This window comes from Xenopus tropicalis, chromosome 5, assembly GCF_000004195.4.
Source record: "Xenopus tropicalis strain Nigerian chromosome 5, UCB_Xtro_10.0, whole genome shotgun sequence".
Taxonomy (NCBI): Eukaryota; Metazoa; Chordata; class Amphibia; order Anura; family Pipidae; genus Xenopus; species Xenopus tropicalis.
The window spans coordinates 156,006,944-156,031,276 of record NC_030681.2 but is presented as its reverse complement, the minus strand read 5'-3'; the positions used below and the strand labels follow the sequence as shown (position 1 = coordinate 156,031,276).

The 24,333-nt window shown below is 38.4% G+C and overlaps 2 protein-coding genes across 2 annotated transcripts; both read right to left on the bottom strand.

Moving 5' to 3' along the window:
- Window positions 1-3,371: 3,371 nt before the first annotated feature.
- Window positions 3,372-4,307, bottom strand: LOC101735119 (olfactory receptor 13H1-like). The gene has a single exon (XM_004919454.4). The coding sequence runs from the start codon at window positions 4,305-4,307 to the stop codon at window positions 3,372-3,374; it is 936 nt and encodes a 311-aa protein (XP_004919511.4).
- Window positions 4,308-20,465: 16,158 nt separating this feature from the next.
- Window positions 20,466-21,416, bottom strand: LOC100492027 (olfactory receptor 13H1-like). The gene has a single exon (XM_002941278.3). The coding sequence runs from the start codon at window positions 21,414-21,416 to the stop codon at window positions 20,466-20,468; it is 951 nt and encodes a 316-aa protein (XP_002941324.2).
- Window positions 21,417-24,333: the final 2,917 nt, after the last annotated feature.

The following is a 24,333-nucleotide window of genomic DNA, read 5'->3' as shown; positions in this document are numbered from 1 at the left end:
TTGTTCTTTGAAAACACAGGACAGTTTTCAATTTGAATCAGTCATATTAAACAGTTTTGTTATAGATAAGAAGTTGCTGTTGGGAAAAGCATGTGAAACATTAAAAAATCAGGAAAAGAACTTTAATTAGGTTTCTACCGTTATATTCCTATATCTAATATTTGTGGGTCTTACAAATCAGAAAAATAAAAGGAAACCTTGTTATATAAGTGGAAAATGAAAAAGTTCTTGTCACACAGTGGGCTTTGTCATGCTATGGGCTTTGTCATGCTATGGGCTTTGTCATGCTATGGGCTTTTCATTCACAAGAATGGGGGAAACAGAATATATGGAAGATGTTTAGATGATGGGAAGAGACACATTTTTAAATGAATAACTAAATTTACAGTGATTTATTTATCGAAATGGTTTTTCCCACTAAAAATCATCTTTCTAATCTACGCTGAAGTTTTAGGAGACACAGAATGGCAATAAATACTGACATTGTACATCTAAAACGTCTTGGCTTCTTCTTAAAAGAATGATATAATGTGAATTGAGATAAATCTCCCAGGTAAAAAATTCCCCCAACCATCAAGTCCCCTTCCCTTAGATACTTGGTATCGCTGCTCCAGTTCAGTTGGCATATAGAGCTGGGACTGGGCTTCTCAGCAGCTGCAGGAAGTACTTGGAACATCAGAACCACTAGGAGAACCTTGAGTCTAATAAGAAATATCATCTTCATTAATTCACCAAAGAGAATAAAGAGGAGCTGATGGCGGCAGAGACAGGACATCATAAGGCAAAAGAGAAACAGCAGTTATTTCTGTATCATCGATGACTGGCAGAAGCTTGAGTCGGATATGAAGCAGAATTTCCACTGATCCGCAGAACAGAACAAACAGACAATGCAGCTGATGTCGGCAGAGATGGAGCATCATAACTCAATAGAAAGAAAAGGACTATTATGTGTGAGGTGCAGTCAACAAACAGCTGAATTTATATACTTATATTATTGTTCTTCTGAGAAGCAATCATTACTTTTTTTTGGCTCTTCTCAATATAGCATAATTGGGAGTATTTAGGTATATTTGCCTCCAACCTGCCTCCTGGTGCCAGTTATGTTTCTATCAGAAAATACAATTTATGTTTGCATTTTATGGAATACAAAGTTTTTTCCTTCAAAGCTCATAACTTTTAGGGTGGTCGAGACTGCAGCACTTTAAGACAATTTGCATTTACACTGAAATATTTATTGTCATGTTTGATGTAAATTGCTGCAATATGACTGGAACTGACTCTATTCAACATATGTAAATAAGTAAAAAAAAAAATAAAAATCCCTAAATTCTGGGTAGAGAATCAACCTTTCCTGTAGTTTTTAAGGTGCATCATTTTTTGAAATGTTTGCGTTATTCTCTTTTTCTATAATAATAATATTTATGTGATTTTTCACTTTTTCAGGATTTTATATAATTTGTACTGAGTGCAGGGCTATTTGAGGGCCCTGTAAGATGTATAATTCAAGTTTTCCTGATATATTACATGCTTGTTACAGGGTTAAATGGTAGCCCTGAAATGTATAAGTTAAATGTTGGGGGTATATAAAGGAAATGACACAAGTATGCCACACCTCCTCTGATGAAGCACCTGATGGTGCGAAACGCGTTAGGAGTGGGCACCATGAGACACTGGGATGTACCTTTCCACTGTTTGGTATAGTATGTTTTTGAATTGGTTGTGTAAAGTTTAAGCCAATAAATCATTGTTTATTTCACTGAATAATTTGTTGACTAAGTGGGAAAAAACAGCCTTTTCTCCCACAGAAATACATTGTTTGCCTCATCCTCTTGGGTAAAATTTTTTTAAATGAAGAATTAAGAATGTAGCAGTGTAATGAGATGGTGCTGGACCCCCGCTTGTCTGACTGCTGCAGATACTGTAGTTTGCAGTGAGTATACAGTGAGTATATTAAGGAAGTAGAGTGGCTATAGAGGAAGCGTACCCCTCGGGGTCAAGTTCCCTCTGTCCCCTACCCCACCCACAATGGTGTCTGCTTCCTCTATGGTTACCCTGATGTTGGAATCCCAAACCTTCCAAGATCTGTTGAAACAAAAGTGCACATCATTGTCTGTGGGAATCTATCAAGAGTCGATGACTTGCTTTATAATTAAAGCCCATAAAACCCTTGTACAATAGGAGAAGAATACTAGTACAAATTATAAATAGCCAAGAATGAAAGACCTTTAGAGATGCTCTGTGACATTTGTAATGGGCAACATTCATTTTTGAAAATGTTAACATTTTGCTAAATCTGAATATAATTATCGAATTCTAAGTTTCTTTGGAAACCATGGAAGGAGCTAGAAGACCACAGAATCCAGAATGCTGAGAAGGCTGGATTTGGTGAGGCTGTTGTTGGCAACATGGTCTGCCTAGTGGCAAACACTGATATTTTTCGACAGGCATGGATTTGTGGCGAATTTCCGCATTTCGCCATTGGCAAAAATTTTGCAGCGGAAAAATTCGGTACGTGACAAAAAAAAACACGGCCACAAAATTTTTTTTGAGGCATGCAATCATTTCTTTGGACACGGGCCATTTTTCGAGTTTCACAAATTTTTTGCTATTTCTTGAATTTTTTTTCACAGTGAAGAATTTTTTGGCACCGTGAAATGGGACAGATTCATTCATCACTAGTGGCAAATGCTTAACCTGTAATGATTTTTTTTGCCGCCCGCGTCTTCTTTGTTGCTCACATCTATTTTTTGCTGTCCGCGTCTATGTTTTGTCGCCCCCCGCACTTTTTGGTGTGACCGTGCCCAATTTTGACGCGACCGTGCCCAATTTGGCAATTTATTTTTCCGCAGCTAATTTTCACGGAATTTCGCAAAACAATTTGCCAATGGCGAAATGCAGAAATTTGCTTCAAATCCATGCCTGCTGAAAAAATTCGCTCATCACTATTAACCTGTTCATAAATAATATTCAATAATCAATAATTGTCATTCTAAAGAGGAAAAAGAGAAATAATCAGTGAGGGATTGAACTTTATTCATGCTTTCTCCCATGTAAGGCGACTGAGGAAGGCAAGATACAAATACACAATGGCTGTTTTACAAAAGGTTTTTATTATTATCCGAAACAAAGAAGAACGTTGAAATTGAAACATCAGAAAAGCTAAGGACAATAACCAATCAGGAGTTTTTTTTAATGTCCTAATTATCAGTGTATTTACTGTTAAAACATAAAAATACAAAAAAAAAGCCCCCAAATTTTGGCACATATAACCACAAATGGCAATACACTGGTAACTTGTAAGCAAAAATGTGTTTCAATATACACTGTTACAGGTCCTGATGTAGCCCATGAATATATTTGTCATAAAACCACTATGGAATCTGACTGGAGGAAATGAGTATTCTCCTTACTGCTTTCTTAACTTCATCATTTCTCAAACTGTATATCAAAGGGTTTAACACGGGGGTCAAAACACTGTAGAAAACAGCTAAATACTTCTCCTGGTTGGATGAGAAGTTGCTTGATGGCCCCAGATACATGATCATACTTGGCCCATAGAACATGGAAACGACAGTCAGATGGGCAGCGCAAGTAGAGAAGGCTTTAGTTCTCCCCTCTACAGAACGGATGTGTAGAATGGACGTTAGAATACAAATATAGGACACCACAATGAAACTGAAAGGTACCAGAATGGTAAATAAACTTTGAATAGCGATTATATTTTCATAATAGGACATGTCCCCACAAGCTAGCTTTACAAGGGCTAAGATCTCACAAGCATAGTGATTCAATTGGTTCTCTCCACAGAAAAGCATAGGTTTTGATAAGGCAGGGAGAATACTGGAAAGAAAGCTTAGAAGCCATGTACCAGCCATGATACGTTTGCAACGTTCCCAGCTCATAATGACTGCATAGCGCAGTGGATTGCAGATAGCTACAAAGCGATCACAAGCCATGACTGCCAATAGGAGACATTCTGTTTGCCCCAGGAATAGGCCAACGCACATTTGTATCATGCACCCCGTGTAGGAGATTCTTCCTTCCGCTAATAGTAAATCTACTAACATTTTGGGAACTGTGGAAGAAGAGAAGACCGTATCCAAAAAGGCTAAATTACAGAGGAAATAGTACATTGGCGTGTGTATATTAGAGCTTCTGGCAATAATATAGATTAAAATGCCATTCCCAAATAAGGTCAAAATGTACATTGGGAAAAATAATACAAATAGGAAAGTTCTAGTTGTTGGTTGATGTGATAAACCAACAAATATAAATTCTTTAACAATGGTTTTGTTAGTATTCTCCATTCTAACGAATCCCTTACTTAGGTATATCCATTCTGAAAAGGGGTCCTTATCATGAGGAACACATTTCCTAAGGCTACTGAAGACCCTTAAACATTTAATAACTCAATAGGATAGACTTCCATTCAACATGGCAGCTTGGCTAATGTCAAGCTGAAGTCCTGCCTTAAAAAAAAGAAAAGAAGTCAAAAATTAAATATGGCATAATGTAAGGGCGTGATTTATCAACAGTTGAGTTTGATTTTTTTTCTTGATTTGAGTTTTTTTTGCACTTAAAAAATTTCGAATTCGATTTATGGTTCAAAAACTCGAATGTCTGGTATTTAATAAGTGCAAAAAAAATGTCCGAATGTAAAAATTCTCTTGCGAGTTTCTAAAGAAGTCAATGTGAGTTGTCATGGGCAAAGTCAAGCCATATTCTCAAACTCGCATTTTTCAAGTTTTTAGAGCTCATAAAATTTGAAACATTCAAGATATTTGAGTTTTTTTATTGAAATGAGTTTTCCCTATTAATAAATAAACCATTCAATATGCAATTTATTTGATTTAGAAAAACAAACTGGAATTCACAAACTCAAAAATTGATAAATAAACCCATAAGAAACAGCATCATGGAATTTCAGAGCTTTCTGGATAATAGGTTTCTGAATAATGGAATACTAGACATATTTGTTTTTAATGTAAATATCTGAATTCATAAGATATTTAAATATTATGTTGGGAAAACGAGTAATGAAAACAAATTGCATAGTCTTTTATGTCAAGTAGTTAAAGCCACAAGATAAAGATGTAGCCATGGTAACCTTATTGTCTAACTGGCAACGGTGGGACAATTAGTGGAGATGGATAACTTAAGCTACATCAATTATAATGATTCAAGCTTACATGCACTTATATATACAGTATATATATATATATAGAAACATTTATAACCATTTAGTGTAGGATATAATGTACGTATGAACATATTTGAATTTTGCAGTGTTATACCATCAGATTAGATAAATATAAATATATGTATAATCCAGACGGGTCCACAAACTTCACGTGAATATTTCTCTACCTTTTACTTACATTTACCTTATAATTGTCCTATTTACTTAACTTTAGACCAGGGGTCCCCAATCTTTCTTACTCATGAGCCACAGTCAAATGTAAAAAGCAACACAAGCGCCAAAAATGTTCATGGAGGAGCCAAATAAGGGCTGTGATTGGCTATTAGGCAGCCTCTATGCACCCTATCAGCTTACAGGGGCTTTATTTGGTAGGAAATCTTGTTTTTATTCAACCAAAACTTGCCCCCAAGTCAGGAATTCAAAAATAACTCCCTGGTTTGGGGGCACTGAGAGCAACACCCAAGGGGGTTGGGGAGCAACATGTTACCCCTGAGCCACTGGTTGGGGGTCACTGGTATAGATACATTTTACTTGCTTTTCCACAAGAAGCAGTGATTTTTCTAACAAGTAGAGTCGCAAAGTTCTTCCTGCTTCTGTCAGACTAAAGTAGTGGGGGCCTGCAACTGTGAGCATGAAACCCAGAGAACTCCGTATGCCTGTAATGCAAGAATAATGGATTAGAAGTTCATTTAGATAGAGGGGTTTTGCTATAAAGCTTGATAGTGGGGGGAGCGTTCCTAGACAGGAATGTTTGTCAACATCTGTCTGTCTATATGTACCCCACCTCTGTCTGTCTATATGTACCCCACATCTGTCTGTCTATATGTACCCCACCTCTGTCTGTCTATATGTACCCCACATCTGTCTGTCTATATGTACCCCACATCTGTCTGTCTATATGTACCCCACATCTGTCTGTCTGTACAGTATGTACCCCGCATCAGTCTGTCTATATGTACCCCTCATCTGTCTGTCTATACAGTATGTACCCCGCATCTGTCTGTCTATGTGTACCCCACATCTGTCTGTCTATATATACCCAACATCTGTCTGTCTATATATACCCCACAGTGTCAGACACTCTTACCATAAAGAGTTATTAATATTCCCATAAAACTCACCTCTTCTCTAATGTGTACCCACTTACCTTCTAACCAAACAGATATGGGATATCCCTTACTCATTACCTCTTTACTAACTGCACAACACTGTCAATATTTTCCCAAAATATTCTTCCCCCAAAACCCAATTGGTCTTATACATTGTGTATCAGCTATCCCCACCCCTATCGATTGGAAGTCCTTGTGGGCAGGGCTCTCATTACCTAATGCATGAATTTGTTTGTAAATGATGTACATATAAATAAATGTAATAATAATTAACCATACAATGGTGTATAATACTGTACCTTATGAATCTTTTATGCTCTTAAGCCTTTCTTCATATTCTACATAAGGCGCCCCTTTATAATATAATTTTGGGAACTTGGAGGCCCCAGAGGGTGATTAGATCAATTCCCAGTTGAAATGGTTATTTTTAATAGTCTTCATCACTGTACATTTACTTTAAATCTACCTACTTTGGAAACAAACTAATTAATAGAAAAATAACAATGGAGGAACTTTGCTGTCCTAGATATTTTGAAAAACTCATCTTTGTTATAGAAATGGAGTAAATATTACATAGAATTTACATTGAGGGTAACATAAAAAGCCCTACATACTTAAAGTACGTGGAAACCCTACATTTTCCTACCATATATAACGTTTGGCCACATCCCTGCCACATACTGCCTGTATCCCTTCCATTCCACAACACCATCACATTTCCTAAAAAAGGGGTGGCCAATATGTCAATCACGGTCCACCAGATGATTCTCCATGGATTTCTGGTGGACAGTGATGAAGCCGGGTATGCTGAAGTGCTGCGTGAATGCATACGTACATTGTGTCTCTTACATACGCATTCACGTCACACTTCCACATTCCCCCCCATTTTGACACCGCAACTATTTATTTTGATGCACGACTATTCTTTTGCCGCTGCGACTATTTATTTTGATGCCACGACTATTTATTTTAATGCTGCAACTATTTATTTTGACGTGCAACTATTCTTTTGCCACCCGCGACTATTTTTGATGCCGCAACTATTTATTTTGATGCCACGACTATTTATTTTAATGCCGCAACTATTTATTTTGACGTGCAACTATTCTTTTGCCACCCGCGACTATTTTTGATGCTGCGACTATTTATTTTGATGCTTTGCCTATACTTTGACGTCCGTGACTATTCTTTTGACGCCCGCGACTAATTTTTTGCTGCACAACAATTTATTTTGACGCGGCGACTATTCTTTTGAAGCCTGTAGCCCGCAACAATTTTAGGATGCGTGGCAAATTTTTCCACTCCAAATTTTTTCATCCTTTTTGCAAAACAATCCGCCAATGGCAAAATACAGAAATTCGCCACAAATCCATGCCTGGCAAAACATTTCGCCCACCACTGATCGTGGACAAAAAAAGTCTGCCCACCCCTGTCCTAAAACAAATAGCAGCTTTCACCCAGCAGCCATTTTCCCTCTGACACACAAACATGTTTCTCCAGCTAGAACAGAGCTTCTATGGAAACCAGTCATTTTATTGGCTGCTAGACTGGAGGGTGTGTTCAGTAACCTGAATGGAGAAGAACTGAACATGCTCTGTGGCCAAAATCAATTCCTAAGAGAAGGGGCCGAGAAGAGGAGCAGAGGTTAGAGGAGGAGCAGAAACCTAAGTGATTAAGGGGATGCTGCAGCCTTACTATTAATCTTTTAACACTGTGATTGGCAGGTATTTAAATTTTTTAAAGAGGCTGTTCACTGATTAATTATTTTCTGTGGGCGGGAGGGGGTGGTTATACGTTCCTTAAAACCCATTTGTTTAATAATATAGTTACTTCTGTGACCCTTCATCATTTGTTCTTTTTGCTATAATCCACTAAGAGTATTGTTAGGGTCAGTTTCTTCTATCAAGTTTGTGAAGCTTCTATTTGGCTTCCCGGCAACATTGAATGTTAATTATAATTATGTTTCATACCCTCAATAGGTTGACTTGCATCTGACTGGTGTGGAGCAGGGGTGCAGTCACAGTGGACGTGACATGAATTGGTGGCAGCGGTGGGATTAAAATCCAAACCTCCACATTTGAAATTATGTTCTGGAGAACATTTGTTACATGTTTGCTACAGTGCCCCACAAATGACTGCTTTCTAAACTATGATCTGTTAGTCTTAAAAATGATGTTTGTACGTGGATAAGAAACTGGCCATGGGATCCTGTACAGATGGTGGTTGCAATGGTACAACCACTGGGTGCCACAGGGTTTTATTTAATTAGTTCATTGATGATCAGTGTTGGCAGATAACACATAACTATTCAGGCCAATTAATTCCATCCAAGATGTGGCAACGGGGTCTGGACAAACTGGCACTCTGGGAGAGTAAGCGACAGATTGTTTGCCTCTAGGGATCCTAAAGAAGCCTGACAATGTGTAAATCAACACAAACAAATCAAAACTCTTATCCAAAACTCAACCAAGCTAATGACTTGGTCTACACATTTTTACTAAAGGACTAAAGACTACTACTGCATCTCTCTTTTTTGGATATGATAACTTGATTTATTTCCTCTAGAGGAAACTTTTCTAACTCAGTGCCAATAATATTTTACAATTATTTTCGAATAAGTGTTTCTCTTGTATTTAATTCAGACCTCAGGAATATAATGTAACATTTAGGGAAGAATACACAGCCCAATAACCCAGCAGCAGAAGATAATATAGCAAATATCTCAACTGCTACGACTTTAGTTCCAGTAGAGCTCAGGTATGCAGGGACAAATGGCCCCCCCCCCCACACGCTACAGAATATTAACATGCTAAATGTGATGTTTTTAGCCTCATTAAATCGGTCAGGGAAATCCTTGGCTAGAAATGCAGCAATGAAACTTAGTAGGGCCAAAGCTCCCATATAACCCACTATAGAGAAAAAGTAAATGATAGAACCTTCGTTACACAACAGAATAACATATTAGAAACATCATCTGCATCTATAAATGGAGGGTTGGAGACTATCCACACAGCAGAGATCACAGTCTCACCCAAAGAACATACAATGACTAATATGATGGCCAGTTGGGTTCCTACATACTTCTTCAGCTTGCTCACAGGCTTTGCGGCATTGAAGGCAATAATAACTGTGAGAGTTTTAACCAGCACAGTTGATACAGAAGTAGTAAATACAATCCCAAATGTTACTTGTCTGAGGAGACAACATGTCTGTGTTGGGCGCCCAATGAATAATAGAGTACAAAGAAAGCTCAGCATGAGAGAGATGAGGAGGAGACAGCTGAGATATCGGTTGTTGGCTCTCACTATAGGAGTCTCGCGGTACTTTATGAAGATTCCCAGAATTACCACACACATGAGGGACAATATTAAAGCAGCAGAGGCTAAACTGGTGCCCAAAGGTTCCTCATGGGACAAAAACTTCTCATATTTAGGAACACATCCATCCCTTTTCCTGTTGGATCTCTGAAATGCTGGACACTTAAAACAACTGGAAGCATCTGGAAAACATTTGGTAGTTGTCATTAGATAACTAAAGGGGAAATTACAAACATGCTGAAGAGAGCCATTTGCAAATCAGCTGGTGCAATGATTCAACCTCTAATTAGAGCAGTTTTTGCATAATGTGTTTTTCAGCCATTAAACAATAGGACCCTGAACCCATTTAAGGATTAATGGCCAAGTGGTTGTAAGATATTAGGAGCTCAAGTCACCATACACTTAAAGCAAACTGTATGGGCAAAGTTGATATGGCACAGCTCTACGCACATTATTTATCAATTTTCGAGTTTATTTTTTTAAATCAAATAAACTCTCCTATTGAATGGTCATTTATTTTTAACGAGGAAGAAACAATAATATTTCGAATTTTTCGAAAAACTCAAAAAACTTGAAAAATGTGAGTTTGAGAATATGGCTTGACTTTGCCTAGGAGAACTGCCATTGACTTCTACAGAAACTTTATCACTTAGGATTCCTTCTCCTCCTCTAAAGCAATTAGCCCCCTCCCTCAGGAATTTACTTTGGCTGTTGGCTCCTGGGCATGCTCAGTTCTTTTTAGCTCAGATAATTAAACACTCCCTCAAGTCTAGCAGCCAATAATGAGCTGGCACTGTTGGATCCCATAGAAATCCTGCTCTAGCTGTCTGCTTCTATTTTTTTCTTCTAACCTCCTCTCCTGAGCTCAGCTTAATCAATTACGGTGCTCAATATAAACATATAAAGCTTGAATTGAGAAAAAAACTCGAACTGAACCATTGATAAATCAACCCCCACAGTGTGACATTATCATTTAATCAAGACAAATATGGTGTTAAAAGATCCATTAAAGAGGAATGGCATGATGGACCTTGGTCCCTCTGAACTGACTGTCTAATCTTCTTCATTTGTATTCTGCTTTAGCATTCAGTTAAGTCTCTTCTCATCTTGTGACAGGGAATGGACAGGTATGGGACCTGTTATCCAGAATACTCGGGACCTGGGGTTTTCCACATAAGGGTCTGCTAAAAAGCATTTTAATATTAAATAAACCCAATAGGATTGTTTTGCCTCCTATAAGGGGTAATTATATCTTAGTTGGGATCAAGTACAGGTACTGTTTTATTATTACAGAGAAAAGGGAATCATTTACCCATTAAATAAACCCAATAGGGCTGTTCTGCCCCAATAAGGGGTAATTATATCTTAGTTGGGATCAAGTACAGGTACTGTTTTATTATTACAGAGAAAAGGGAATCATTTAACCATGAAATAAACCCAATAGGGCTGTTCTGCCCCCAATAAGGGGTAATTATATCTTAGTTGGGATCAAGTACAGGTACTGTTTTATTATTACAGAGAAAAGGGAATCATTTAACCATTAAATAAACCCAATAGGGCTGTTCTGCCCCCAATAAGGGGTAATTATATCTTAGTTGGGATCAAGTACAGGTACTGTTTTATTATTACAGAGAAAAGGGAATCATTTAACCATTAAATAAACCCAATAGGGCTGTTCTGCCCCAATAAGGGGTAATTATATCTTAGTTGGGATCAAGTACAGGTACTGTTTTATTATTACAGAGAAAAGGGAATCATTTACCCATTAAATAAACCCAATAGGGCTGTTCTGCCCCAATAAGGGGTAATTATATCTTAGTTGGGATCAAGTACAGGTACTGTTTTATTATTACAGAGAAAAGGGAATCATTTACCCATTAAATAAACCCAATAGGGCTGTTCTGCCCCAATAAGGGGTAATTATATCTTAGTTGGGATCAAGTACAGGTACTGTTTTATTATTACAGAGAAAAGGGAATCATTTAACCATGAAATAAACCCAATAGGGCTGTTCTGCCCCCAATAAGGGGTAATTATATCTTAGTTGGGATCAAGTACAGGTACTGTTTTATTATTACAGAGAAAAGGGAATCATTTAACCATTAAATAAACCCAATAGGGCTGTTCTGCCCCCAATAAGGGGTAATTATATCTTAGTTGGGATCAAGTACAGGTACTGTTTTATTATTACAGAGAAAAGGGAATCATTTAACCATTAAATAAACCCAATAGGGCTGTTCTGCCCCAATAAGGGGTAATTATATCTTAGTTGGGATCAAGTACAGGTACTGTTTTATTATTACAGAGAAAAGGGAATCATTTAACCATTAAATAAACCCAATAGGGCTGTTCTGCCCCAATAAAGGGTAATTATATCTTAGTTGGGATCAAGTACAGGTACTGTTTTATTATTACAGAGAAAAAGGAAATAATTTCTAAAAATTAAAATTCAAAATGGAGTCTATGGGAGATGGCCTTTCCTAAATTTGGAACTTTATGGATAACGGTTTTCCGGTTAAGGGATCCTACACCTGTATAGTGATTTCATACAGAATTCTGGCTGAGCTGCTAAATATGCAGCCGTTCTATGAGCATCAGATTTTCCTGCCCTGGGCATTAGCTGATTGTCCTTTCAAAAAACCCCCTGGTAAAATAAGATTTTAGATAGATTGAGACTGAAAGCTTCTTACCTGCCAATATGTAAAATTAAATTGTTCAACCATTTTGTTTGATTTCTTTGGTAGAGTTCATGTAGTGACTGGGCTATCATGTATATTGAAGGATAAGCTTCATACTGGGCTTTTAATCCAAATTTCAGTCTTGAACATCTGTCATTGGGGTGACCTGTAGGAGGCTCCTTCAGCTCAGCATTACAGGAGAACAGTACCCACCTCACAACGGACATTAAAACATTAAATCATCTCGGTATGGATAAGGGTCGATGAAAAAGAAAAACTGGTGGAGGCTCTTGATCTCACCAAGATCAGGTGAAAATGAGAAGGCACCATTGAAGGTCTTTTCACCCTCATCATTTCTGATCATTGTCTCTCCACTGAAAAAGGAAGGCAAAATCCAAACCTTTTGGGGCATTGCACACCCCCAAAAAACTTGTAAATATAATTCAATATTAGCTGAACTGAGGAACATTACAATCACATTTGCAGTCGTTTTGTGAATATCATTTTCTACAGTATTTTCTCTAGTATTAGACTCAACCATTACACTAATAAAGGCCACACTTCCACCATCACTTTCAATCTCTTCCTTCAGCACTTTGCTTGCTCTGTACCCAGTGTCATCATCAGATACAACGAGTCCGACCCATCTCCAGCCAAAGTGCCGGAGTAACCGCACAATCCCATCTATTTCAAAGAGTTCAGTGGAGATTGACCGGTAGAATGATGGAAACTGCAATTCCCCTGGAAAAGTGTCGCCTCTGCTTATTGCGATGCTCTGTAAATGAACAACAGCCTCAGTGATTTATAATGTACCTATACATGACCTTTTTTCATTTTTATAGAGTTAGTTGTTTTAGGGTAAGAACCCACAAAGTGGTTGTGTCGCCTGTGATAGCTCTCTGCTATAGCGAACGACAAACCGCTCTGAAAAGGCTTTCCATTGGCAACAATAAGGGGCACATTTACTTACCCACGAACATTCCGACGGCGTCCGAATGGGTTTTTTTCGTAATGATTGGTTACTGTCCTCAAAAGAGTGACCTTTTTCCTTGAGGTGTAGATAGACTGCTGAGTCTTGTCCTGAGGAGTTTGCCCGCCTATGTTTGGCCATTCTCTTACAGAGAGGTTGTTTTGTCTCCCCAATGTATAAGTCTGAGCACAATGAGGGGATTACTTCATCTTGAAACAGGGTATAACAGATAACAGTTGTATTAACTTCCCCTTGAAACTGGGTGAAATAGAAAAAAATGATCGGATTAACTTCCCCTTGAAAAATTGTGTACTGGCAAAAACCCATTCAACCAAAATATGTACACAAAAAAAAATGAAACATTCTCAAAAGGGCTTAGTAAATGTGCACCTAAATTTTCTAACAAAACAATAATTCAACAAATTAAAAAGCCATAATATTCATTATTGACCGCAATTCTGGTAGGGTACTTGCCTGGGGGAAGGTATAAATCCCTGTGAGATGGGCTTTGCATTCTATCATGATGGCACTTGGATCATGCAAAACAGTTACAGACTTTTGCTCTGTATTACAGCATAAATATAGATTTTTCTTTACAGAGAGGATATTATTTGCCCCTGAGGCAGTCGAGAGATCACACTAATCAGATTTGGGCAATTCTGCGCCTTGAAATTCATCGGTTTCTCCTGTATCATGCATAAACATTTTTATGGCAAATGTAATATCCAAGACATGCGGATAATACCGGAAAGAAGGTCAAAAGTGACAAAAAACATTAAAGGGGACCTATCATTCTAAAAAATGTATGTTTAAAATTCAATTTTTTGAGCCGAAACTATTGTTATAACTGTAAAAGTTCAAGTTTAAATGAATGTTAAATTCCATGAATCCTCTTTATTTGAAGTGCTCTGGCTCTCATTCTTAGAAAACAATGTGTTTAAGTTTCACTTGAAACTGGGTGAAATAGAAAACAGTGAGGGGATTAACTTCCCCTTGAAAGTGTGGGGAATATAAATAAATGAGGGGGTTAATTTCCCCTTGAAAGTGTGTGGAATATAAACAATGATGGGATTAGCTTTCCCTTGAAAGTGTGTGAAAAAGAAAACAATGAGGGGATTAACTTCCCCTTGAAAGTGTGTGAAATATAAAACAATTAGGGGATTAATTTCCCCTTGAAAGTGGGTGAAATATAAACAATGATGGGATTAACTTTCCCTTGAAACTGGGTGAAACAGAAAACAATGATGGGATTAACTTTCCCTTGAAACTGGGTGAAACAGAAAACAATGATGGGATTAACTTCCCCTTGAAACTGGGTGAAACAGAAAACAATGATGGGATTAACTTTCTCCTGAAAATATGTCAAGGACAGGCTTTCACTGACTATTCTATTCCTCTACTATTCTAAGCCTCCATAGGACTCAGTGGCACTCAACAGATCAAACCTGCTGAATCTTTTTTTTTTTTTTTGCCAAAAAAAGTTAACTAAACATTACTAAATCTTGAATTATGGGAGTTTATTTTAAAAAAAATTCTAATTTTTCTGCGAAAATTTCCAAACACACACATTTTTGGTGAAAAAATATCAGAAAAATCGTGCACTGGCGAAAACTCATTCATATATCTAGATAATAAGTCACTGGTGCATTATTCCTGCAATATCGAACTGCAACAGATTATACATTTATTCTAAAGCTGTTGAAAAATGCAAATAAAAAACAGAAAATAACAAAATTGAACAATTTCCCCTTGAATGTGTGTGAAATATAAAATAATGATGGGATTAGCTTTCCCTTGAAAATTTGCCAAGGACAGGCTGTCACTGACTATTCTATTCCTCTACTATTTTGAGCCTCCATAGGACTCAATGGTACTCGACAGATCAAACCAGCCAAATCTTTTTTTTTTGCCAAAAAAAGTCAACTAAACATTACTAAATCTTGAATTATGGCAGTTTATTTTAAAAAATTCACATTTTTCTGCAAAAATTTCCAAAAACCACACATTTTTTGTGAAAAAATATCAGAAAAATCGTGCACTGGCGAAAACTCATTTGTAAATCTCAAAAATCTCTACACATTAAAAAAAAAATAATAAATGTGCCCCTATGTGAAATCACATTAAAAACTGAGCTTTAGGCCAAACTACAGATGAGCGGTGGGTGATAAAGTCACTGGTGCATTATTCCTGCAATATCCAACTGCAACAGATTATACATTTATTCTAAAGCTGTTGAAAAATGCAAATAAAAAACAGAAAATAACAAAATTGAACAATTTCCCCTTGAATGTGTGTGAAATATAAAATAATGATGGGATTAGCTTTCCCTTGAAAATTTGCCAAGGACAGGCTGTCACTGACTATTCTATTCCTCTACTATTTTGAGCCTCCATAGGACTCAATGGTACTCGACAGATCAAACCAGCCAAATCTTTTTTTTTTGCCAAAAAAAGTCAACTAAACATTACTAAATCTTGAATTATGGCAGTTTATTTTAAAAAATTCACATTTTTCTGCGAAAATTTCCAAAAACCACACATTTTTTGTGAAAAAATATCAGAAAAATCATGCACTAGCAAAAACTCATTTGTAAATCTCGAAAATATGTACACATAGAAATTTTTTTTTTCAAAATATCTTAATAAATGAGCCCCTATGTGAACTCACATTACAAACTGGGAGCTTTAGGCCAAACTACAGATGAGCAGCTGATGATAAAGTCACTGGGGCATTATTCCTGCAATATCTGGAATTTTTTTTTTACAAATTTGAAGAGCTACAAAGCTCACCGATACAGAAAGCAGCCATACCTGGGAGCAACAGGGGTACTTACCTATGGTTTTACCTATGTATTTACCTATGGCTTCTCTCTAATATCTGTTGGGCTCAGTGATAGAAATACAGGTATATTAGCTGAAATAGAACTTACAGTAGGCATCTATGTGCTGTCTCCTGCAAATGATTGTGCTGTTGGGAGGCAGACTTGCCCTTTCTTTCTCCAGAAACTTGAAGGTTTCTCCTTAGACCCTGTGCCATGCTGGGATTGGATGTTACAGGAAATACCTTGAGAAGTAGAGCCAATACCAAGGCATTCCCTGTAGAGCGTTGTAACATGGTGATGTGCCGTAGCCTCAGTTCTGCTTCAGAGCAATGAAAGAGAATTTGCAGAGAAAGAACATATTTATCCTTTCTGCCGAAGCCTTTTCTGTAGCGTTGGGGATGTGAATCCTAAATCTATCACAGCATTACAGCATTACAGTTTAGAAGACTGAAATGGGTGACAGAGTCGGTGGAATTAAACTATCACGGTGAATTTAGAAATGTGCCACATTGAGTTGAATCTCCATTAGCCACTGGGCTTTATTTGATAAATGTGTAGACCCATGTACAGTGCTGATGGCCTGTAGATGTGTGATGAGTGAGTTGTCTTAAGCAACATCTGGACAAATCTGGTCCGGGCCCCCACTTCAAGCTATGTATAAGCAAAAAAGTCCATAATTGTGGATGGAAAATAAATGTTGACACCAAATCTCACCCTAACTGACCTCAGCATGGACTTCCTGGTTCCTAAATTAATCCATAATGGGTAAATGGGGCAAGGCACACACACCACAAACCTCTATGCCAAGGTATCCAGCCCAGGATACAAGAATATTTTCACAAGCCAACAAAGGTCTCTGAATCTTGAATCATAAACTGAAATTGGCAATACAACCCAAGAGAAGGAACCTGATGCAAATCTTACAAAGAATCTACTGGGTTGACTTAAACAAATGCTACACACTGAGCTTTAATCAACATCCTTGAAGAACCAAAACCTTGACCAAAGAAATAAGAAAGCTGGGCCAATGCACTTGACTTGCTTAAAGGGGACCTGTCACCCTAAGAAATAATTTGAAATTATTTTCTGTTGTGTTTCTTAAGCAAAATAAACTTCACTTATACTATATAAGTAATATAAATCATGTTTCCTTCAGTCCTGGAATTACACAATCACATCAAATAGGCAGGTGCCATTTTGTGGACACAGTTATTAAGGCAAGCTTTGTATCACCCCAAAATCTTGTGTATGTGCCAGAATGAGGGACCTGGTGGCCGTGCCCATGCATTGGGGGGAAAGTGTGAGCTGAATTGAAAGTTAAAGTACTTGTCTGCCCCACCTCTATGCCTAAGGCATAGAGGCGGGGCAGGCAATATATGATTGACAGCTGGGATTTTTAAAAGCCTTTATAATGGGTTTGGATGTGTTAATATAAAAATGAATTTGGGCTTTTTGTTTAATTTGAAAAGGACTTTTATTATACAGCTTTTTATGTCTGGGTGACAGGTCCATTTTAAGCAACATCTGGACAAATCTGGTCCGGGCCCCCACTTCAAGCTATGTATAAGACAAATAAGTCATAGTTCCAAGAAAATTATGGATGGAAAATAAATGTTGACACCAAATCTCACCCTAACTGACCTCAGTATGGACTTCCTGGTTCCTAAATTAATCCTAAATGGGGCAAGGCCACAAACCCCTATGCCAAGGTATCCAGCCCAGGGTATAAGAATACAAGCCAACAAAGGTCTCTGAATCTTTACAATCAAAAACTGAAATTGGCAATACAACTCAAGAGGAGGAACCTGATGCAAATCTTCTGCCTAAAGTCTTCCAAAGAACCTACTGGGTTGACTTAAACAAATGCTACACACTGAGCTTTAATCAACATCCCTGAAGAACCAAAACCTTGATCAAAGAGATAAGAAAGCTGGGCCAATGCACTTGACTTGACTAGAACAAAAATGGACAAACACAGACAGTGCCATTACATTCTGGATGGCCATGAATGTGTTCTAATTAATAGTGATGAACAAATCCTTTATCAAAATTTGCCATGACGCATACAACGTGCATCAATTATTTTTGACACAGGGGACAATTTTTTGACGCACAACAAATTTTTCGCGCCAATTTTTGACGTCCAATTTGCGAAACAATCTGCCAAATATTTTGCCCATCACTGCTAATTAACATTATGAAGCAAATAAAGGAGCAACAGGAAAAAATGGAAGTCCAGGGAAACCAGTTTGGGAGGGTAAATATATGAATAAGAGGTCTTCTCTAACCTACAAAAACTTGGAATGTAAACAATCCTATTGGGTTTAATTACTGTTTAAGTAATTTTTTTTAGTAGACTTAAGGCAGGGAATCCAAATTACGGAAAGACTTCTAATGCAGAAAACCCCAGGTCCCGAGCATTCTGGATAACGGGTCCCATGCCTGTACTGTACGATATGAATATGAATAATCCAATTATAACTCTCGATAAAGTGTAGACTGATTCAAGAGGTAAGAGAAGGGTTTTCCAATCCTTGGTCATTATTTTCTTTGTAATCATAATCACATATACTAATTATAATACTAATTAGATTAAATGGTTCATTATTATTACAGAGGGAAGTGAACAAAGTTGAAAATAAAGCCTCCATTTGCACACTGCCTTTTGGTCGCTTCTAATTGCTGTAGGTCTTTGATCTCTATTTTGGAGCCCAACCTGTGGTTACCAGAGCTGTATTAGTGAGGGTTGGGAGAGGGGAGGCAGGTAGGTCAAGAATGGCCGGTACACATTCCACAGTCTGCTGGATTTTTTAATTCTTTGCAAGGTACAGACTGCAGACAGAGGGCACAGAGGTTAGCATTGTGGGGTCCTAGGTTTGATTCTGTTTGAAGCCATTATAGATACAGAGCTTGCATGTTTCCACCATGTTTGTGTTACATTCTGGGTCCCTGTCACTTTCCACATACATACAAGTGGCCTAAGAAACTTTTCACAACAAGATCAGCTTGATTAAGCCAAACCAATCTGAAAGGAACTGACATCTATGACCACACCCCTGAGGAAGAGGCCTGGAGGGCCTGTGAAATGCGTAGAGACTGTGTGGTTCTTGGAATATACAATATAGATGATTTCCAGCATGACCCATATAAGATCTAACTACTACCATCACTGAGAAGTGAATGAAGAGAACAATCAATATTGTATTTGGAACTCGATTTTTTTTTTAAAAAAAGTGGCAGAGAAAAAAACAGTGACTTTTCTAAAAAGTCAGCTAAAACCTGAATTTAACACTTCGCCAGATTTAACTTGCTGAGTTCATGTAGAATCAATGGCAAAGGTCCCTTCCCTTTCCTTGAAGTTCTTTTTTTTCCCTTGAGACTTTAAAGATTTCTCTGGGTTTTCTCCGAAAACATGAAAAAAATGAATTTTTTTTTTGTAAATATTAGACATTCGGGAAAACAAGTTTAGTCAAATTTCAAAAATTTCAAGTTGGTATTGGCTATTCCTTTTAAGCAGTAAATACAGAATTACACTATGAGCTGGGACTGAGAGTCATTGTTGATGTGCAAATATACAAAGTACCCTCCTGGGGTTTACACCATGTCCTAGAGGGGATGGAATCAAACTTGTTGAGATAAACTGAGGTGTGATCAGCAGCCCATGGCTTTGACCTTATCTCACCTGGAGACTTGCTGATGCTTTGGTACCTTGGGGCCAGTTGACACCTGCATCTGTTGCCATCATATAAAACTCCTGCCCGTTTTATATCCATGGTTTAGGACAGTGTTCCCCTGCTTTGTGAGTAACATGTTGCTCACCAACCCCTTGGATGTTGCTCCCAGTGGCCTCAAAGCAGGAGCCCATTTTTGAATTTCTGGTAAGGAGGCAAGTCGCGTAAAAAACAGGTATAATGCCACACAGAGCTTTCTGTAGGCTGCCAGTCCACATAGGGACTATTAAGTAGCCAATTATAGCTCTTATTGTTACCATCAAGAACCTTTTTCATGCTTGTGTTGCTCCCCAATACTTTTTCCATTTAAATGGTGCTTATGGGTAGAAAAGGTTGGGGATCCCTGGTTTAGGATATTGGTAAAGATAGTCTAAGCCAAGTGTCTCTTGAAGTTGCTTGGGAGGGTGCTTGTGTATTATGCCCCAACCTCCAGTAATTAGCACATTTTGATGCCCAGCAAAGGACCCTAAGTTTGATCGTAGGGTTGAAACGTTAGAGATTTTGTCAATATATCAACATACAGCATACACTGATGACTTAAAAAGTGAAAATACTGACATTTCAGAAAGCCTATTAAAGAGCACATAGATAGCCCATGGAAAAAGATAAGTTAAAGAGACTAATATAAGTGGCAAACAGCTATTTAATCTGAGAAGAAGAAAAGAGTATTCTCCTTACTGCTTTCTTAACGTCATCGTTTCTAAAACTGTAGATCAAAGGGTTTAACATGGGGGTCAAAAAACCATAGAAAATAGACATATACTTCTGTTTGGATGAAAAGTTGCTTGATGGTTTCAGATACATGGTCATACTTAGTCCATAGAACATTATGACAACAGTCAAATGGGAGGCGCAGGTAGAAAAAGCTTTAGTTCTCCCCTCTACAGAACGGATCTGCAGAACCGACGTTAGAATACAAATATAGGACACCACAATAAAACTGAAAGGTACCAAAATGGTAAATAAACTTTGAAAAGCTATTCCATTTTCATAATAGGACGTGTCCCCGCACGCTAGCTTTACAACGGCTAGTATCTCACACGCAACATGATTCAGTTTGTTTTCTCTGCAGAAACTCACAGGTTTTGATAAAATAAGTAAAATACTAGAAACACAACTTAGAAGCCATGTAACAGCCATGATATATTTACAACTTCTCCAACTCATAATGACTGCATAGCGCAGTGGATTGCAGATAGCTACAAAGCGATCACAAGCCATGACTGCCAACAGGAGACATTCTGTTTGCCCCAGGAATAGGCCAACGCACATTTGTATCATGCACCCCGTGTAGGAGATTCTTCCTTCCGCTAACAGTAAATCTACTAACACTTTGGGAACTGTGCAAGTAGAGAAGACTGTATCCAAAAAGGCTAAATTACACAGGAAAAAGTACATTGGCGTGTGTATATTAGAGGTTCTGGTAATAATATAGATTAAAATGCCATTTCCAAATATGGTAAAAATGTACATTGGGAAAAACAGTGCAAAAAGGAGAGTTTTAGTTGTCGGATTTCTTGATAAACCGATGAATATGAATTCTTGAATAATCGTTTGGTTGGTACTTTCCATGAGGAACGGAGCTTCCATTTGAAGCAGCGTAGGTGGTTTTTCACAGTGAGGGCAGTGAGGGGGTTGGGGAATGCCCTGCCGGGGGATGTTGGGTAGGGGGTTCCTCACGGTGAGGGCAGTGAGGGGGTTGGGGAATGCCCTGCCGGGGGATGTTGGGTAGGGGGTTCCTCACGGTGAGGGCAGTGAGGGGGTTGGGGAATGCCCTGCCGGGGGATGTTGGGTAGGTCGTTTTTCACAGTGAGGGCAGTGAGGGGGTTGGGGAATGCCCTGCCGGGGGATGTTGGGTAGGGGGGGTTCCTCACGGTGAGGGCAGTGAGGAGGTTGGGGAATACCCTGCCGGGGGATGTTGGGTAGGGGGGGTTCCTCACGGTGAGGGCAGTGAGGAGGTTGGGGAATGCCCTGCCGGGGAATGTTGGGTAGGGGGTTCCTCACAGTGAGGGCAGTGAGGGGGTTGGGGAATGCCCTGCCGGGGAATGTTGGGTAGGGGGTTCCTCACGGTGAGGGCAGTGAGGGGGTTGGGGAATGCCCTGCCGGGGGATGTTGGGTAGGGGGTTCCTCACGGTGAGGGCAGTGAGGGGGTTGGGGAATGCCCTGCCGGGGGATGTTGGGTAGGGGGTTCCTCACGGTGAGGGCAGTGAGGAGGTTGGGGAATGCCCTTCCTAGTGATGTGGTAATGGCAGATTCTGTTAATGCCTATAAGAGGGGCCTGGATGAGTTCTTGATCAATCAGAATATCCAAGGCTATTGTGATACTAATATCTACAGTTAGTATTAGTGGTTGTATATATAGGTTATGTATGTGAGTGGATAGATAGGTAAGTATGGGTTTGTGGGTGCTGGGTTTACTTGGATGGGTTGAACTTAATGGACTCTGGTCTTTTTTCAACCTTATGTAACTATGTAACTATGAAGATCAGTGTAGCAGATAATGGGCCAGATATTTATCACATGAAATCAGATGGATAAGATTCAATTTCCAGCTTTTTTCCCTGTAGGCTTCAGTAGAGTTTTCACATGATAAACTTTATGATAACAATTTCTGAATTAAATTGCATCTAAAAGTGAATCTCGGCCATTAGTGTCTAGTGATAAACCTTTTTCTCACTAAACTGAATCTGGCCCAATATATTTTAGCTTAAATAAAATAACATTGCAGTATTTCTATCTTTTTGCTTGTGGTTTTAGGATAGAAAAAGGAAAGACAAAGAGATATGTTTGAGATTTGTATAGCATATACTGCAATGCATTCAGCTGTCCTATTACAGTAAGGAAGTCAAAATTCAACCGTCTTTAGCAGGATTATAAAGTCAATTGTGTCTTAATACACATAAAAATCAAATCAGTAATAAAACAAAATACAGAAGTGTTTGTTTACAAAGCATACTATAGGAAATGGAATTGCTGAATTGTTTCTGTATAATGACTTTCAGCATGTACATCCCATACCTCTATTTAATATAACTTTATTATTTTTTCTTAACATACATTGGTATATTTATTAAGCATTTTGTAGGTTTAACAACTCAATGAAAGCAAAATTTCATATATTTTTAGAAAAAGATAGGTAAGTAAGTAATTTTTAGGCATCGACATAAAGATGTAGTCATGGTTATTGCATATTCTAACTGGTAAAAGCAGGATAATTGGCTCAAAGTGATAATGCAAGTAAGTATAAAAAATACTTTTGGGGTGTGGTTCTGGAGACTTTATTTGGATTAGATGAAGGAACCTAATATAAAAGTCAGTATTATATAGGCTGAGGCAAGACTCCTGAAATCATATCAATAATTATAAACTTTCCTTGACTTGATGCTTTTGTAGGTATTACTTTGTTTCGAGTTGCTGATCCACAATGAGAAACTGTGATTGTGTTATTGGTGGGGTGCTGCCGAGAGGTACCTAAGGTGTTGGTGGAGAAATGAGGGTGCACAGGGCCCCCAAATGTGACGTTAAACAAAAGTGAAGAAGAGAAAACAGAAGGCAATGCAACAAATCAGATATATGAGTTCCAAGTTTGCTTCTAAAATGAGTAGAAAGGTTTAGCTTTATCCAAGTGATGAATAGAGAACTCAGGAAAGTGAGGGTAACTGTTCCCAAAATGATTTGTCTTTTCTTCTTTGTCTGTTGAAAACTTTACCTTACAAATCTTCTCAATGAAAATCGTTACAAATCTAAGTATGTCAAGCTTGCCTACATTATTTATATAACAATGCTCTTTATAATTCCATGTGCCGTACTCTAGAGAGCAATCAGGTCAATACACAGAGGAAATGTCCATGTTCCATGAGGTCTATCTTTAATTCTAATAGTCATTATCGCCGTGTGTTTCATAATCTTAACAAAGATACTAATTAGAACAAATAAAAAGTAAAATAACTGCTAAGTCATAGGGGCACATTCATCAAAGTAGAAATTGAGTCCAAATACAAAAAAATCATATTTTTTCTACGTTTCAGAACTGTGCGTATTTTTGGAATTTTTTTTTTCGTTAATTTGCACAACTTTTTCATACAATTTGTGCAACAAAATTGTATTTGTCGCAACGAGTACGAAAGTTTTGGATTCATTCAAAGCAGTGACTTTCCTTGGGCTGGGTTGGAGCTGCACAGTGCCATTGAGCCCTATGGGAGACTTCCCTTGGGTCGGGTTGGAGCTGCAGAGTGCCATTGAGCCCTATGGGAGACTTCCCTTGGGTCGGGTTGGAGCTGCAGAGTGCCATTGAGTCCTATGGGAGACTTTCCTTGGGCCTGGTTGGAGCTGCAGAGTGCCATTGAGCCCTATGGGAGACTTTCCTTGGGCCGGGTTGGAGCTGCAGAGTGCCATTGAGCCCTATGGGAGACTTTCCTTGGGCCGCGTTGGAGCTGCAGAGTGCCATTGAGCCCTATGGGAGACTTTCCTTGGGCCAGGTTGGAGCTGCAGAGTGCCATTGAGCCCT

Bases quoted from the DNA above. Each gene is read 5' to 3' on its own strand.
- LOC101735119 (XM_004919454.4), bottom strand. From the start codon at position 4,307: ATGGAGAATACTAACAAAACCATTGTTAAAGAATTTATATTTGTTGGT.
- LOC100492027 (XM_002941278.3), bottom strand. From the start codon at position 21,416: ATGGAAGCTCCGTTCCTCATGGAAAGTACCAACCAAACGATTATTCAA.